The sequence below is a fragment of the Columba livia genome, chromosome 3, assembly GCF_036013475.1.
Source record: "Columba livia isolate bColLiv1 breed racing homer chromosome 3, bColLiv1.pat.W.v2, whole genome shotgun sequence".
Lineage (NCBI taxonomy): Eukaryota > Metazoa > Chordata > Aves > Columbiformes > Columbidae > Columba > Columba livia.
Genome location: NC_088604.1, coordinates 78,644,254 through 78,661,755, shown reverse-complemented (window position 1 = coordinate 78,661,755; position 17,502 = coordinate 78,644,254). Strand labels below are relative to the sequence as shown.

The following is a 17,502-nucleotide window of genomic DNA, read 5'->3' as shown; positions in this document are numbered from 1 at the left end:
CTGAAAGGACTTTTTTCTTCACTGCCACATTTTAAATTATTGTAACTTTAGTTTAGAATTTTCTTTCAGATATGCTGAAAGGAATGGCAAAATGACTTTTTGAATAGTTGATCTTTTGTGTGGTACTCACTTATTTGCTACTTAAGTACTGCAGTTGTATCAAATTTCATATAGTTTTATAATATCAGAAGTCAGCACTTCTTTTATTTATACCTATAGGAGATATAGCAGCTAGGCCATAATTTGCTAGTGATAAATAGCTTCAGAAGCTTCCTGCAGCCTGGGAAACTTCACTTGGTTGTCTTATGGTTAGAAAAGTTGCAAGCAAATTTTGTCTATTGGTATTCCAATGTAAATGCTTTGCTAAAAATTTTGGCAGATCGTCTCTCCTTTCTGAAATGTTTGTTGAGTCCTTGGTCTATATTATTTGTAGTTCCATGGCAAACATCTATGTTTTGCTTCCAAAAAGTGATGTTAGCAATTTCCTGGTTGGATATGATTCTTAGCTTACAAAAAGATCTGTGGAGGAAAAAAAATTCAACCTTAAACTGGACCTCCAGAATGTGTTTTGCTTTCTAAATTCCCGAAGCCAAAAACGTACCAGTCAAAAACTCCTAAAAATAACTTATGTACTAATATTTAAGAAACAGTTGTATGAGTATGGTGATGTAGTCCTGTATAAAAGAGAAGCTTTGGTCAGATTTTTTTGTATTTCCTTTTGACAGAGTAGTTTTCATTCTTCAGATAACTTAGCTGGTCAGAATCACAGATGATGTTTCTGATGAAGCCTAGTGGAATTATGTTCTTGGCTAACTTCATTTGAATATACTAATGCATTTTTAAAAGCAATAGAAAAGTCTGTTGGGAGCTACTACATAATATAGCACATTTCCTAAAACTGATTTCAGCGTAGAGGCCAATGAGATCAGCCTCTTTGAGGTTTAAAGGAAAAACAGTTGTGTTTGGGTTTAGTTTATGTTGAGGTAAAAGAATGCAAAAAAATTGTAGTAATATTTTTGTTAGCATTGATTGTTGTTATACAACTAATTTATTTTAATAAGTTATAAACCCAAGAGTTTTAAAAGCAATGTGAAAGTATTTTTTAAATACTGTGAAAACCTTACAATATCTTTAATCAGGAGAAAGTTGCTCTATGCCTGACTGGTTTGAAGCTAAGCTTGTCGCAACAGTGATTCTGTTGGCAGCAGATGTGGAGCAGATGAGGAATAAATGCAGGTAAGTATGAAATATTTTACATTTCTCTCTTTTTCAAACTCCTCACTCCTGAAGGATCCGGTGGAAGCCTGATCAAGTCAGGAATTCATATAGACTTTCAGTCAGTCTGATAATTCATTAGACCTTGTCCAACTGTTGCTGCAAACATACTGGGTAACATTTCTAAAGATACTTAAGTGACTTGGAAACGTGTGTCCTAGTAATTTCCATAAGTGACCTCAGCGCTTAAGGCAGATACTCAGAAGAAGACTTTATTTTTGATTTTTGTTTTTATGTAGTGGAAAAAGCAACATAGAATGGATTGAACTAGAGGCTTTCTTGAACCCTCTTCTGGATGTCTTGATGAAACTTGGCAGTAATGCTTACATACCAACACTGAAAACAGATAAAAGCCTACAGCTTCTCTTGAAGTTATTGCAGACCCGTTCGTTAAAATGTTCCAATACACAAGATGGTTAGTGATATCTTCAGTATACTGTGTCTTTTTTAATTGTAGTGTAACTAAAACTAAGGTACTTAATGTTTTAAGGCTATATTGTTGACAATCTGGCATATCTGTAACAAAATGGAGCTGTGGGTCCAATCCTACAGGGGCTCTTCTGAAGGTGTCCCAAGGTCTAGGAACTGAGAATATGGAAGCCCTCTGAGAAAGCAATTGTTACCCATTAGTATTAGCTTAGCAGTTAAAATTTGGAGAGTGTGACCATATTACAAATATTTATAGGCCTGTTCTTTGCCAATGTATGGATTCCATAAATCATTTAGACAATTAAAAAATAAGTTAGTGCAGAAACCCAGCCTAACCTGCTTAGTTGTGCCAGGTTCAGCCAGGGCCTTCCCTGGGATCCTGCTAGCCATACTGTTTTCTGAGTTGACTGGTAGATGCGTTTGTCTCCACTAACACTGTTTAAACTGCAAAAGACGGGATGCCTCTGACTATTTCACAGTATTGGCTGTGATTTCAGTAGGCATGTTTAACTGACTTGCTTCAATTTGGCCTTAGTTAAGAAGCAAAGCAGTTAAGAGATGCCCACTGAAGCATGAGCCTGATGATCTGACTGGGAATTTGGGCGGGTTCAGCATTTCAACTCCTAGACCTTTCACGAGACTGAAAAACACTATGGAGTCCTTGCTACTTTTGTCAGAACTTGGTCAATTTGTAACCAGAATAGGAAGAAGAAGGGTCTTGGAATTTGGGTTTTCTTTACCCATGTTATTGTGGGATATTTTTTTTCAGTATTTTTAAAACATGAAATGCAAGAATGCTTTTAGAGCAGAAGCCACAGATCTAGGCTTTTGCATGAAATAAAAAGTTCAGGTTCTTCATCCAGGTTTCATAAAGATGTCTAAATGCAACCCTGAAGCAAATGCTTAACCTAATTTTAAAAAGTGCTTTATACAGTGTCCGCTCTCTTGAATTTTAGCTATTTGACTGAAATAGCTGAGCACTAATTATGCAGACTGCTAAAATTCCCATTGAGGGGTGGTCTCTGACTGCTGGACTGGATTCCTTCAGGTGAAACTCCAGTGGAAGATGTGCTCCAGCTGCCTGTGTGCATTCAGTCCACAGCACGAGGCCAGAGAGAGCCTGAAGCAGAACCCTCCAAAACACATGAGAGTGTGTGTTAAGTTTTTAGTATCAAGTATTTAACTCTGTAAATCAATTCCTTATGTGCCACTCTGCTTGTTAATATATATAATCAATAGCTCCTGCCTTGAAAAGTTTGGCTTCCTTCACATGTGAAGTTCTGCTCACAGAACTCTTGAGGCACGGCAGGGCTGAGCATCACAGTGTCTCTGTCCTTCTGAGCATCCCCATAGGTGCTCCAGTCCAGGTCATCACCTGTAGAGTTTCAAGAGGCTTTTGGAATTGGACTTGTAATATTATGTCTTTTTGTGTTTAGTTAGACAAGGATTATTTTTCTTATATTATTTCCTTCAATATTTTTGTGCTGCTTCCTCCTGCTCAGGAGACCCACGTAATAAATCTTGTTTCCGCAGCTGTGAATTGGCAGTTTTGAGGGGCAGGGAGAGTAATGCTGTGAAATACAGAGGTTTTGTTTCCATGTTGAGTGAACAGGAGGAAAAAAAGTCCAGTCTACAAAATGGGAGGGAAGAAGAAAGGAATTTAAGCTTGTAAAACAAAAGTAATAACAATTGGGAAGTGTTTTATTTAAGAATACTTTAATGGGGATAGACATGTCTGCAACTTATGCTGAAAACACCAGTGTTCTCCTGCAGGTCATGCTGTCTATACTGTTCTTAAACTTCACTATTTCAAAGAGTAAGTTTTTGCTAATTAGTTTTCGATGGTGTTACAGAGCCACTGGTAGTGAATTGGATCTTACTGTCATACGTATTTATCTGAAAAATTTCTGAATCTTAGTTGCAGAAGATGTTTTAGTGATTTGAGACTTGGGGTGAAATGTGGTAATAACTTGTTTAGAACAGTTTTACTATGCCAAGTTAAGTGTTAGAAATGCACTCCAGTGAGCCATTTTAATAGAGAACACTGAAAGTAAGTGCAGTATAGATTTAGAGCTTGTGGAAACATATCCCTTTATATTTCTACCTTTTGAAGGCTTCCATTTCATAATAATTTTGCTACATGAAGTGTGACTCAGGGTTAACTCCACAAAACAAACAAACAAAACAACAGAAAACAAAACCAAACAAAAAACAACCAACCAAAAAATCCATCAGATAAAACCGCTGGGTAACTCTCCTAAATACTGAAACTGATGACCGATAGTTTTAGAACAAAATTGTCATGCAGAGCATTTTAACTCCATTTTTGTATTGATATATTATTTCTTTGGCTTTCAGCTAGCCCTTACCCTTGAAGCACAGTTTGAAATGTGTTTGTGGTTAAATATGTTTTAGCAGAGTGAGCTACTTCCCTTGTGTAATAAACTTGTCTTTTTGTTTGTAGTTTACTTTGCAGTCTAGCCTTTTCTTAGAGAAAGTATCACATTTCATGTTATAACCTTGCATTTTTGTTTACGATGTTAAGCCAGGAAGCTACGTGACTGGAATCTTGTAAGATTACTCTACATCCGAAGCTGAATTATTTCTAAACAGGAAAAAAACAAACCAAAACCAAACCAACCACAACAACAAACAAAAACCCCAACCAGTTTTCACTTCTGTGTATATAAGAAATGGCTAACTGCATTTTTCTCAGATACAATTAATTGCTGGATATGGAAACCTTTGTTTTTTATTGAAGAGTAAGTTTATTACAAGCTGTTTGTGCTGAGGGTTGTGAATAGCACGAAAGTCTGCAAAGAAAGTTGGAAAAATATGGTTTGGTCTTGTGGTTTTGTATGGATTTTGGTCACTAACTCATGATAAATATAAGGAAAGAATGCTGTCTGGTTTGACAAGTCCTATGACTTACACTGCTAAAGAGTACTGAGCTGTTTAAAGGTATTCTTAGGTATTTGAATACTTATTATAGTATAATTTTGTAACTGTATCTGCATGATATAATACATTTCTTAAGGTAAGTGTATTTCTGTATGTTAATACTGTTGTGTGGGGTTTGTTTTGTTTTCTTCACGCAGATGGGGTATTGTTTTTTATTTGGAAATCTCTAATGACACCTGTAGAGAGTATTCTCGAGTTTATTCTCCGACAGCTTACTACAAACGAGTTAAGCACTGTAAGTAATTATTATGAGACAACTTTGGTGTACTTTTGCTTGTTGATTTGATTTACCAGTGTTCCTAGTTTTCATATCAAATCTTTGAACAGTCAATTTGCATAGAAATACTTCTGTTAACTTTTTTTGAATGGGCACAGTAAGAATACAGAGAGAAAAAAAAAGGTGTCTTGACAAGTAGTGTTTAGTGTCTGTAGTTATATTCTTTGTTTCTTCTAAAATCTAAAGAAATCATATAGTAAGAATTCCTAAGTATCATATTGTACTGTATCGTATCTACTAGTACACTTACGGACATAAGATGTTTGGAGCTTGGAGACTTTTAGTGTTCAGCCTGCTTAACCTCTTTATTGATTATCTTCTACTTTGCTCTTTGCTGTAGTCAGTGTTTAAGTTTATACCTCAAAGAAACATGTGACTTTTGAAGCAAAATGACTTGATGGTAGCGGAGTTTGACTTCTCTAAAAACACCCTGTTGAGTGTATTGAAGAACTGCACTGTTTTTTAGAGAGAGGTGGTACCTGTTTCCTTCTTTAAAGAGCATTCAAGTCATGTGTAAATAAAAAGACAAAAAGACCAAGCTCCTTCCCCAAAACCAAACCAAACAAACCAAAACCAAACAAAAAACAAAACAAAACCCCCACCAACCAAAACCAAATAAAACAAACCCCTGCAAAATGAAAAAAAAAAAAATGTTATTAAACTTCAGTGACTGTAATTCGTTACTATTAGTTTTCTTTCTTCTAAGTTTCCTCCTCTTAATACTTCAGTTTACCTTTGTTTCCTCATTTTTAGGTTGGCGACCTGGATCGTTGTGATCTATACTTAGCTTTAATTCCAGAGATAGTGAACTTGTGCTTGCAAGTCAGCTGGAAGAAAGTACCATCTATCAAAAATTTCATTTTGTCCCTGACAAATGCATCCATTTGTAATCTTCAGGAGAAAAAATATGAAGAGGTAATTTAACATTATTTACAACAGTAAATTATTAATATCAAATAGACCAGTAAATTTTAATTAAAATATTTTATTTGTAATGCTTATATATTTATTAGATTTTATGTAAATCATTCTATAGACATACTATGAATACAACTTAATGTTTAAATATTTTATTTATATTTTATGATACATATTAATGCAAATATATACAATAAAATAATTAAAAGTTTGTGTATATATATTCCCTAAAATATTTGTGTGTTTAGTTGGCAGTATAATGTTAACTTAAAATACTTGTAGCTAAGATTTCCAGTACTTCGGTTTTCTTACACTTAATTTCTTAGAAGTCTATATAGCTAAAGTAAAACTTTGGTTGTAATAATGGACTATGTATACTCAAAAGCTTTTTCCTCAAATATGAACCAGTCTTACTGAGGAAGTTACTGCTAAATGAAAATGCCTTTTGTATTAATGATCTATTAAATTTCCAAGCTGGAACATAGAAAAATAAATTCCAGAACCCAGCATGGCTTTGGCTTTTTTGTATAGTTATGCTGGTTGTCCCATAGTTGTATGTATTAGGTTAGTATATCTGAAGTAGATATATTTTCAAAAGGTAAAGAAACATTAATAACTTCTATAAAAGTAGGAGATTTAAATTCAACTTTGTTGGGTGGTATAATCTTCAGTATTTTATGGGTTGAATTATTGATCAAGAACAGTTAATAATACATTATAAAGATTGTAAGTATTTGATTTGTTAGGTTTACTTTTCTGAGGAAACAAAGAGCAAGACTTTTTTTCTTTCCTTTGCTTATGCGAATTACATATTTGTTCCAGTAGTTTCAAAGTAAACTTTTTATGGTTCAAGCGTAGTGTTCACTGGGGATCTCTGCCAAATTATTTTGAATTCAGTGGTGTTAGACTGTCACGATGATTTCAGTTGCATATGTAGTACATCTTCAGTTTAAGAAGAAAAAAAAGCCGAGTAATTACAAATGAGAAAAATCAGCTGTCTAAAGCACAGAAAAGAAAGTAACTTGAAGTTATTTAAATAACATTGAGCTTTTCTTAGGTAACTATAGGTTCCACTATAGTTGAGCTACACACCTGCACTTAATGAATAAGTGACTGTAATTTGCAAGACTTACACTTTTTTCAGTGCTTCCAACTTGTGATTGATTGCACTGACCCAACCAAGCAACTCTGTGTTATGCATAGGGTAAGACAATAAGGAAGAAGGAGGATGGTGAGTTGGTATCATATGGTGTCTGAGGTATCACATTAGAAGAAATTGGTGTAAGTTTGTTTATGTATGATTTGGTTTTAATTAGGAGCCAAAGCTTAAGGAACAAATTAAAAAAGTAGCTAGCATGGCATCACTTACAGCAGTTTGTGAGATACTGGATCAGAAACCTGACGCACACCTTGAATCTCCGCCTTCTGTGGATGCTCTGAGGAGATTTATTTCCTTTTCTCGGTTCAATGAAATATTGAAGAAGCCATCTTATATTGAAGAAAAAAGTAGGTATGTGTGTGCTATGGCTTTGATAATTCTCCAGAATAAATTTGAGTAGCATGGAGCAGTGATTAAGATGCTGGGTTTTCCTGTTCTTTTCTTTGATAACTTTTTGCCAAGATAAAAATGAGGAATTCTGGACACAAACTGTTTACTCAGTTGCTCTTTTGTTTTTACATTCAGGTTTTAGAACAGTAAAGCAGCCATAATTGATTAGACCAAAGGTTCTTTTGCTCAGTCCTCTAGACTTATGAAGCCACAGCTAGCTTTGAACATTGCCTATCCTTATGCCAGCTTAAATATTGTAGGCAAATTAAGTAAACATTGCACAAAACCACAGCATGTATACAAGCAAATTTAAATGGAAATTATTTATTGTTGGGGAAGGGAAGCCCAAAGCACACCTGGGGGTGAAAAAACAAATATTTAGTTAACAAAAAAAAGATGGACAGCATATAGTGATGTTTCCATTTAATAATCTTCCAGATTTTTATGACTGAGGAAACTGCCTGGGCCCAGAACTGATTTTTTCTGTGTTTAAAAAACTTTATTGGTAAATTTCTCTTCCGTGAACTTGTCTTGTCTTCCCTTGACCCTGTGTAAATTTTAGCATTTTGAAGAAGTATAGTGAGTTTGTACAATTAAGCTGTTCCTGATGCAGTAGAAAAGCGCGGGACAAATTAATACAATATATATTTCAGAATAATACTCTCATTGCAGCTTATGTGAAGAAACAACATCCCAAGGATGGGGGAAAATTGTTGCACGCTATGTTCATGACCAGTGGATTTGCCTTCGTTTTGTTTTAAATTTATTTCCAACACTGGCTCAAGAGCATGAAGAAACTTCAGAAATGTCATTATTTACAGTTGAAAGGTCAAGAAAAATTCTAGAGTCTGCATTAGAAGCCCTAACGATTCTTCCTTCAGACCAAGTTCTACCTGTATTTGACTGCATGAAAGTCCTTGTTCCCAAGGTAAAAGTTAAACAATTGCACAGTATTAGTAGTTTTGGGGTGGGGTTTTTTTTTTGGTCAAATGTAACACTTTATTCTCTTTGTTTTCAGCTTCTGGACTCAGCGGAGTCTCTCTGCATAGAAGCATTTGATTTGGCTTGGAAAATTATATCCTCTTTGAGCAACACACAGCTAATATTTTGGTCCAATCTAAAAGCTTTTGTGCAGTTCATCTTTGATACCGAGGTTCTAGCTGTGGCTGCAAGTGCAAAGCAGCAAGCATATGGCAAAATAAAAGAGGTCAGTTTATGCTCATTTCCTAAGAAAGAATTCTTAAATTTTATCTGGATCTAAAAATGTATTTTACTGTTTATTTCTCTTTCAGCTATTGATGTTTTTCATTTCCAAAAAGGTACTAGTTTGAGAGTCTTAAGACAAAAGATGAGAAATAGATTAAGGATAAATATATTAGTTATTCTTGTAACACAGAAAATGAGAAGTACTATTTGTTTGATTTTTTTTTTTTTCTAATTTTTTTTTTGAGACTGTTGAGCGTCTTCTACATTCAGCAAAACAAGTTTTTATTTTTACTTTATATACTTTCTCTTGAATATTTTGTTCAGGATTAGGCCCCCAAACTGTCACAAACTATTCTGAAAAAATTGTGCCTTTTTCTAATAGTTCAGTCTTCATGAAAATATTTTCTTAAATGAAAAGTCAGAACGATTCAAAACTTTAGTAGATACTGTTGAATAAGCCAACTTTAACTGCTGCTTTAACAGCTTTTTTTTTTCTTCTACGAGTCCAGGTGTAGAAAACATAAAATCATAGTCACCATAGAGTGAGTTTGTTTTGTTTTTTTGTATAAAGTATGCAGCTATCTGTACTCCAAAAGTTCTTGCATATGTCATGGTGTTCTTTTTTTGAGTCACTAAAACTGTATTCAGTACTGGGATATCGATTCATCTTGGCTCTAAACACTGTGAAGTTGTTTACTCTTTTCTGCATAATCTTTCTTGGGTTTTTTGCTTTTTTCTCCATCTGAGCATGAATTAAATGCTTGTGCAGAACAGTCGACAGCAAGATTTTTACCAGAGCAGTAATACATTATATATTAGTTACCAGTATGTATGTGTTCTTGCCTTAGTGTGCCATGTGCTGCTTTGGCCCTAGGGCAGAAATCACAGTAGGAGGGGTTGCAGTTTTGCTTTGAAGTCACCATAAATAGCTCTGTCCTGGTGTCAAACTCATAACTGTACATAATAGCAAATTTCTCAGCTTTATTTTCAACCCAGACACTCCAAAATGGTATTTAATGAAATATAGAAAAATGGACACTTCCTAGCTAGGATATCTCAGTATTATCCTTAAGTATCTTAAAATATAGTCCCATTTATTTTATCTTCGTTCTTCTTGAAATTGTGCTTCAAATGAATGTTACTGTCATCTATTTCAAACAGTAGATAACACTTCGTATTTATAGTCTTCATGTGGACCGAAGCCAAAATCAGATACGTACACAAAGATGGTAAAATCTCTCTTCAGTTTTAGGAATCTGTTAGCCTTTTCTTTTAATGAATATCTGTAATGGATAATTGTATGGTTGGTGTTGTAGTAACTGATGAGCTGTAGTTATTTTTTTGTTTTTCTTTGGTCTTAAAGTTGGTTTAAAGCCTCGGAATTACTGTCTTAACTTCAGTGTTAGTATGTCAAGCATTATGTAAGGTGTATTTTGCCGAGTCTTGAGTCTGTGTGACAGCTATCCCGTTGTCTGCAGTGGGACATACCATGGCAGCAGGCACCAAGGAGGTAATGAAGGTCTCCTATACTCAACAAAGGGCATCTGGTCGAGCCACCTTCTGCCCCTTCCTAAGAAAATGAAGACAAAAGTTCCCAAGCAAGTGTCTACTTACGTATATTCTTATCCCACTCTTGGCAGTCCCGGTTGCCATTGACCCCTTGTGCAATGGCTGTGTAGTTGTAGCTAAAGAGAAAGGAAAAATGGAACTGCCTGATACTGGTTTGTCACAGAAGCATAGTTTTAATTTTGTCTACCGCAGTGCACTCTGTCTTTTTAATAGCAGAAGGGGTGGAACAAAGGGGGTTTGAGCCAAAAAAGGGGACTATTGCTGTAGTAAAATCCGAAAGGGCTTCTGCAGTGGTGCCCAGAGCACTGTGTTCTTAGGCTTCATTTCTTCTGCTGCTTTTTTCTTTTTTTTTCTTTGACTTTTTCAAGTATTAATTGTGCTAGAACTTAAGTTTTTATGTGTGTGCTGCACTTTTACTATGTTAATGAAACAGTTGAAAAACATTCCAGGATTTTTAGAAATTAGTAGTAAATGTCATGCTGCTTCTCAGGTGAACCACAATAGTTTGATTTTGGAATTATTAGGAAAGCTACAATGCCTGTCTTTGCACTGAAAGAAAACTTTATAAAAAAAGACGCAGTGTTTTGGGCTGGTGGGGGTTGGTGGTGTTGTTTAGTGTGGGGGCTTTTTTGTTTGTTATTTGTTTGCTTTGTTTTTCCCCAAAAGGTGTTTCTTCAGAGTGCATTTCAGTATTTCAGTTTAGGCTCTTCATGAGCTTCTTGGTGCTTTATTCCTTAGCAATTCAGAACAACTTTCTCTAATACAAATAGAGTTATTGTCAGAGAACTGTCACATTATGAAAAGTATTGTTTCAGAGCAGGGAAGAGAAGAAGCTTTGTCTTCTAGGAGGTGTCACATCTTCTGGAAAACCATTCTCATGAACATCTCTAATTGATGTTGTCTGAAAAGGAATTTATAAAAAAAACCTACCTGTTAATTCTGGTTCTCCCTGTCCTTTCCCAAATGCTTGCCTTTTCATAAAAAAAACTGCTTTGTAGCTGAAGTTTACTTTTGCACTTGGCTTAATGAAGAGAGTAGGGAAGGAAAATTTTGGGACTGCTTTTCTTGTTTTGTTTTTCTTCTTTTTGGAGAATTTTTAGATAGCGGTTTCATATATCTTCAATATGCTCCGCTCAAAACGCCCACAAAAAAACCCAACCAAACAAAAACCGACAAAAAACAAAACCAAAAGTAAATGGGACAAAGATGTTTTTCCACATTAATTACAAACTTGAACTTCAACATGAATGTATTCCTTATTAAAGAAGAGAATTCGTGATACAGCTACCTATGGAAGAAATTGTGTTGATTTTTTTTTTTTTTTTTTTCCCTAAATTGATAAGGATTGATTAGAGACACCACATTTGTAGTCACTGAAGTAAGCTCAGGTGCATTTCTTCCATTTATCCGGAGCAAAGCATCTGGTGTTATAGAAGTGAGCCTTGCTTAAACAGGTATCTTTTGTTAAAATAAATGTGTACTGGGCCAACTGTTGCCCATTTACGTGCCCTTAGAATGGGGAATAGTAAATAGATTGAAGAAAGAATTAACTTGAGCAGATCTAGGATGCAGAAAGAAATCAGACCTGCTAAAATAGATATCACTGCAATATTATTCTAATAATTCTAGCACTTCTGAAAACTAAGTTTTGAATCTTTTATTTCGTCTTATTTTCAGATAATTTTCAGGCTCATAGATATGTCCACTACAAAGACTGGAGTCTTCAATGTAGTTCTTAGTCATTGTTGTCAATCCTGGATATTTCCCACTGTTGATGAGGGAAGTGCCTTGACAAACGCTTTCTTAAATGCTGGAAATTATTGTGAACTTATCACTGAGGCTTGTGTCTTTGGAACTGTGTTTAGGAGGGATCAAAGGTATTAAAAATATCTTTATATTTGCTATTATTCAGTGCATTTTGTGTTCTTTTAAAATTTGATATAATTATTGAAATATTTTTTTGTATGCTATTCTAATAATTTTGTAACTTTGTCGTCTTTCCTATGTGAAGACTTATTCAGGATGTGCATGCCTTCATAGAAAATCTTGGAGAAAAATGTGCTGCAAATGTTGTTACAGAAAGGTAATGATTTTGAGGATACATCTTAAAATCTTTAGTCTGAATTGTGTCTTTGGTACAATTGATGGTACAATAGGAAAGATGCTCTTTTTGAAGTCAGCTTCGTATATTCTTAACCTTTAATATCGGTCCAAGGGATATACGTCACATTACATTCATATTTCAAATACAAAACATAAAAAAATATTAAGTATTTTCAGGAAAATACATCCCATTTGTTGGAACTTGAAATAACTACTTCCTCATTGTTTCACCTCATAAAAGTAATACTACTTAGGATGCAGATATTTTACTGACAGTTAAGAGACTCAGGATTTAATGCAGCCAGATTTGGAGCTTGACGTTTTAACATTGGTTGTTGGCCTTTTTAGCTCGCATACTGGCCATAGGTTCTGTCTCCAGTTTTTTGAAAGAGGGACATTGGCTGCTGGATTATTTGAACTTCGTTTGTAGCTTCACTCCCACCTTTGCTCAGTGGAAGAAAATCAGAGAAAAAGTGTTAACACAGTGCTTTGTTAGTTGCCAAGACCTGAGTTTCTAGAAGTCTTTTACCACTTCTAGTTCAGTACTCCTGTATTTTCTCCCAAGAGTTTTTTAGTTTCCAAAACATCTGGTTGTGACAGTCTGCAGGTGTGTGATGCTTTGTTACCTATAATGCCATTAATTCTGCTCTTGGCATTAATTATTCCAGATGTCCCTGAGTAACTAATATCAACTGAGTATTGTTTTGGACTAGAATAAATATTTGACCAAAACTGTAAGCATGAATTAGTTGTTTAAAGATTACAGTTTAGAAAAACTTCTTTATATTACAGCTATTTCTGTAGAAGATTATCTTAAACACTTAGATGGTATTGATGGTAGATAGAAACAGGGGCAGGTTATCTGGAGCTCACTACTTTTGTTCATCAGCAACTATGGACAGCTTAAAATTCTGGTTCTGGGTATTTGCATACTGTCTCTATACAGACAACTTGTTCAAGATGATGTTTGGTGCTTTTTTATAATTTAGGAATTATCTTGGTGTGAACAAGTAGAGTTTGATTTTTTTTTTTATTCATATTTTACAGTACAAATCGAGATGATCACTACGTTCGGGTTTGTGCTATTAAATTTCTGTGCTTGTTGGATGGATCAAATATCTTGCATAAGACGTTCATGGAAGACATTTTCATCAAACTGCTTGATAAAGTAAACTTCATCTCTCTTGGTATATAAATGTAATGTTAGTACAATTATTAAAACAGAGTACTTAGAGTTGACAGGATGTATTCACAGTTTTTTGTATAGCCTGTCTAGATTTGCCCAGTAATATTCCTTCTCTGTTTTTTGTTACGAGATAGGAGTTAATTCGGCCTACCCAAAATAGTAAAAAATGCCTTTCATGTTTATTTTTCTTTTTAATGGATTTTCTAACTTCACAAAACATTATCCAGATTGTAAGCATTGTTCCATTAAGAATGTTCTTTTAGGCTGCATTTTGAAGCGTCACGTTTCACTTTAACAATTGCAGACTACTTTTTGAGTTGAACTGTTATCTCCTTAGAAGACCTTTATAAATAGGATTAATGGAGAAGGCTGGGGTCTGATTTTCATTTATATCACAGCTGCTTGTGCATTGGCAGTAGTGTAAAATCAATGGTAAATTACTACAGCTGCTATTACAGCAACACCCATGCATTCTAGCACTATAGAATTCTGCTGTTCTTGTCTGAAGAACAAGAAGTGGGTGGTTCTTCATTCCTGTAAATAAAGTATCGGAGAAAAATGGTTAATATTTGTGTTGTAAGATTGATCAAGTGGCAAAAGTGATCTTCAAAAGTTACTTCCTTACTTGCTTAAACATGTAAAAATAAAGTGTATTTGCATTTTAATATTAATATAGGACCTGGATGACCAAATAATTTTCTTCTGGAAAAGTTAAGGAAATTATTTTGACTGTCATGTATTTTGAAAGCCAAAACAGTATGTAGAGAAAGGATCTGAGCTATATGTGAACATGAATGGCAAATCTTTTTAAAGCTCTGTTTATCTCATCTATTGTCTTTCACATAAAACATCTTGTTGCAGAATATCAATTCTGTCTTAAAACTAGGGCTGTAGTTACAAGCTGATCTAATTGATAGCATGACTAAACCCATTTTGAAAATGTAGACTGAAGGATAAATGTTTCCATTTACAGTCATTTCTTCTCCTAGGGTCTTTAGTTTTTATATACCTAAATGACAGCTTGAGTCTTCATGCTCCATTTTAATAGTATTATTTTAATTATTCATATACAGTAGGTGCTGTAAATTCATCAAGTTTCTGCTGTTTGAAGAGTCTTAATACCTAACATTTTTCTGCTCTTAAGTATAAATACTAAGTGGAATAGTATTTTTTTTTTCAAATTTCCAATCTTCTCATGGACCAGCTTCAAAATTTTATTCTAAATAAATGAAATTAGTGTATTTTTCCTACCTTTATATTTAAAGTTGATACTTGCTGTGCACTAGATGTTGCTTCCTCAGTACAATAAAGTATATTTACATATATTCAATTTTAAAGGAAGAATGGGTTATAAACCTCTTATTTGCTTTTAGGATGAACTGGTATCCAGATCTAGAACACGCTATTATGCAAACTCTTTACAGCATAGGATTAAAAACCGGGTATGGCAGACACTCCTTGTTCTTCTTCCGAAGCTTGACCAGGTATTGCTCTTCACTGTGAATTCTTAAACAGATAAATAAATATCTACTTTCAAGAATAATTTTGTTTTCAAGCAGACTGCACATGTTAAATTACAGCAGGGTATAAAAGGTATGTAATCTCTGTTCTTGATGCAGAAGCTTTGTGTGGTTTCATTCTTTCAGTCTGAAGTTGTGGATTTATGACTCGTTTCTAGAAAACTGGTTCTTGGATTTGTGAATTATAGCAGACTAGATTGTTTCTGTTTAAAACTCTGTGCTCTCTGATTTAAAGCTTTTCATTTAGAAGAAATGTTGCTACTTCATGAACACTCAGAAAAATTAGAAATTTTAGTTTCACCTAATGCGTTTTCACAGTAAAATTACGTGGTTGTAGAATGTTTTCATTTGTTATATTATGATAAATCTAAGAATGTTCTTTTATTTAGAATTTTTATCTTCATGGAAATAACTCTAACAATACACTAAATGATTATCTGATTTTGTTTTCTCAGAATTTTTTGTGTGGAATCCTTGACAAAGTTTTCCAGGCTGGATTTGATAACAATCAGGCATCTGTGAAATACTTCATAGAATGGATTGTTATCTTGAGTCTACATAAATACCCCCAATTCCTTAATAAATTCTGGGATTGCTTTTGCTATGTAAGTAAGAACTTTTGCATTCACTTGAAGAGTAATCTGAAAAAAAGAGGGTACCATTTGTCTTCCCATATATTTTTTTTTCCTATATATTCGAATTTTCTATTACCTTCTATAATGTACTCAGGGCAGAGGGAAGGTGGTGTAGTGAGTCAGAGCACTCTTTGCAGTCCCCAATAAAAGAGCCACCAGGAACACATTCCAAGTTTGGGAAGATGACGCAAGTCACTTGTGGTTTCCGCACACGGGTTTTGTCTTCTGTATAATGATGTTTGTCAGTAGGAACGTGACTTGCACAACATGTATTCAATTTGCAGCTTTTAATGTGGACATCTTTCACAGCAGAGTTCTGCAGTGTCGTTCCAAAACTGGAGGCAGGCATTGAATTATGGTACCCAAAAGTCATGAAACAGTTGACTGAGGAGAACTGACTTTCTAGCGTTTCATTTGTATGTCTTGGGTTATTTTTAAAGTAATGACCTGTAAGAGTTGACCTGCATCAGTTCTCTGCATTGATACCCTTGAATTTGTTTGCATTTAGGCTGAGTAAAAAATGTGTGTGCTTGCATCTCCTCTAGTGTATGGGAAGATTTGACTTGCAGTGGTGCCTTTGCTGAAGCTCACCAGTAGTTAAATGTAGATGTCTTCTTGTTTACATAGGCTTGTCTATGTAACCTAATAGCTACCATAGTTTTCTTAAAAAGAGTAGGACAAGAACAAAAATTAGATTTAAAAAAAAAAAAGACTAGAAAACTGCATATATACTTTTTTTTTTTTTTTTAACCAAAACCAGGCAGGTGTTTAATACTGGTCTGAGACTACTGTGCTTGCTGGTGATTCTTGCTGTGGTTTTGGGGATTTTTTTGTTTGTTTTCTAGGTAGGGGAAAAAATTCTTTCAGTAAACAATTCGTACTTTTAAGTGCATAAAGATAGCTTGTTGTGCTTATTTGAACTGATGAAAAGTGCTGTAAGGGATGTAACCTTTTGCCATTTCGTGATTCTTTCTAAGAGCTCAGGCATCTGTAATTGCTTTCGTTTTAGTAGATGATAACCTATTGAATCAAAGCGATCTCATGCTGATAACAAATGTACTGAACCACAGTGGGCCCATTCGGACAGAGCGAGCAGAAAGCACAGATTGTATTTTCAGAGGCTACCTTGGAAAATGATGACTCTGAAAAGGATTTTCAGGGTCATATTGGAAAAATAAGCTGAACTTGAGCACCCGGTGCAATGCTGTGGCAATATGGATTGGTAGAAACTGTATTTGTGAAGAAAAGTGGTGAATAGAAGTGTGTGTGAAAACTCATTTCTTCCAGTACAGAACATGGGTGAGGCTGGTCCTGGGCTATTTGTTCTGAATCTGGTACCCGAGTTTGTAATGATGTGGAAAAGTGTGAGCACTAAAAAGAGCATCCAAGGTTTTTATTTGGTTTAGAGGTTTTTTTGACACAGGGTGGCTGAAAATACAGTGAATTTGGATTCAATTTTAGCTTATTTACACTAATGTGTACTTCGTTCTGATCAATTTGTTAATAAAAAGGAAATAATTTGTTAGGAAAAATGAAATCTTAATAATAGGATCTTTATATATTAGTAAATTTTGCTGTGGAAGCAGTTTTTTGATCATGTTGATATTGCATCTGCAGAACATGCTGTGAAAGGTTATAGGGTGTAAAAACATTTTTATGTACGCATATTTCTTGTTACGTTCTCCTTTGCTTTAGGGTGAAGAAAAGCTTAAAACAAGCATCTGCACGTTTTTATCAGTGTTATCGCACTTTGACATCATTCTTCAGAATACCTCGGAGAAGGTAAGTTTGACTAAAAGTGCTCATTCTTTATTCAGTTGTACTGTATGTGGATTTCTGAAATAAGAACCATTTTTGCAGTCTGTTTTCAAAAC

At 34.6% G+C, this 17,502-nt stretch overlaps 1 protein-coding gene across 2 annotated transcripts in view; it reads left to right on the top strand.

Annotated features, from left to right (window-relative positions):
- TARBP1 (TAR (HIV-1) RNA binding protein 1) overlaps window positions 1-17,502 on the top strand; it is a 37,325-nt gene that overhangs the window by 11,722 nt on the left and 8,101 nt on the right. For both annotated transcript variants that reach the window (XM_065057781.1, XM_065057782.1), the window contains exons 11-23: window positions 1,140-1,236; window positions 1,515-1,690; window positions 4,803-4,900; window positions 5,696-5,857; window positions 7,177-7,370; window positions 8,082-8,337; window positions 8,428-8,616; window positions 11,862-12,061; window positions 12,196-12,267; window positions 13,335-13,455; window positions 14,847-14,957; window positions 15,449-15,598; window positions 17,324-17,410. In XM_065057781.1, coding sequence (XP_064913853.1) covers window positions 1,140-1,236; window positions 1,515-1,690; window positions 4,803-4,900; window positions 5,696-5,857; window positions 7,177-7,370; window positions 8,082-8,337; window positions 8,428-8,616; window positions 11,862-12,061; window positions 12,196-12,267; window positions 13,335-13,455; window positions 14,847-14,957; window positions 15,449-15,598; window positions 17,324-17,410 — 1,913 coding nt within the window. The remainder of the gene's footprint in view (window positions 1-1,139; window positions 1,237-1,514; window positions 1,691-4,802; window positions 4,901-5,695; window positions 5,858-7,176; window positions 7,371-8,081; window positions 8,338-8,427; window positions 8,617-11,861; window positions 12,062-12,195; window positions 12,268-13,334; window positions 13,456-14,846; window positions 14,958-15,448; window positions 15,599-17,323; window positions 17,411-17,502) is intronic.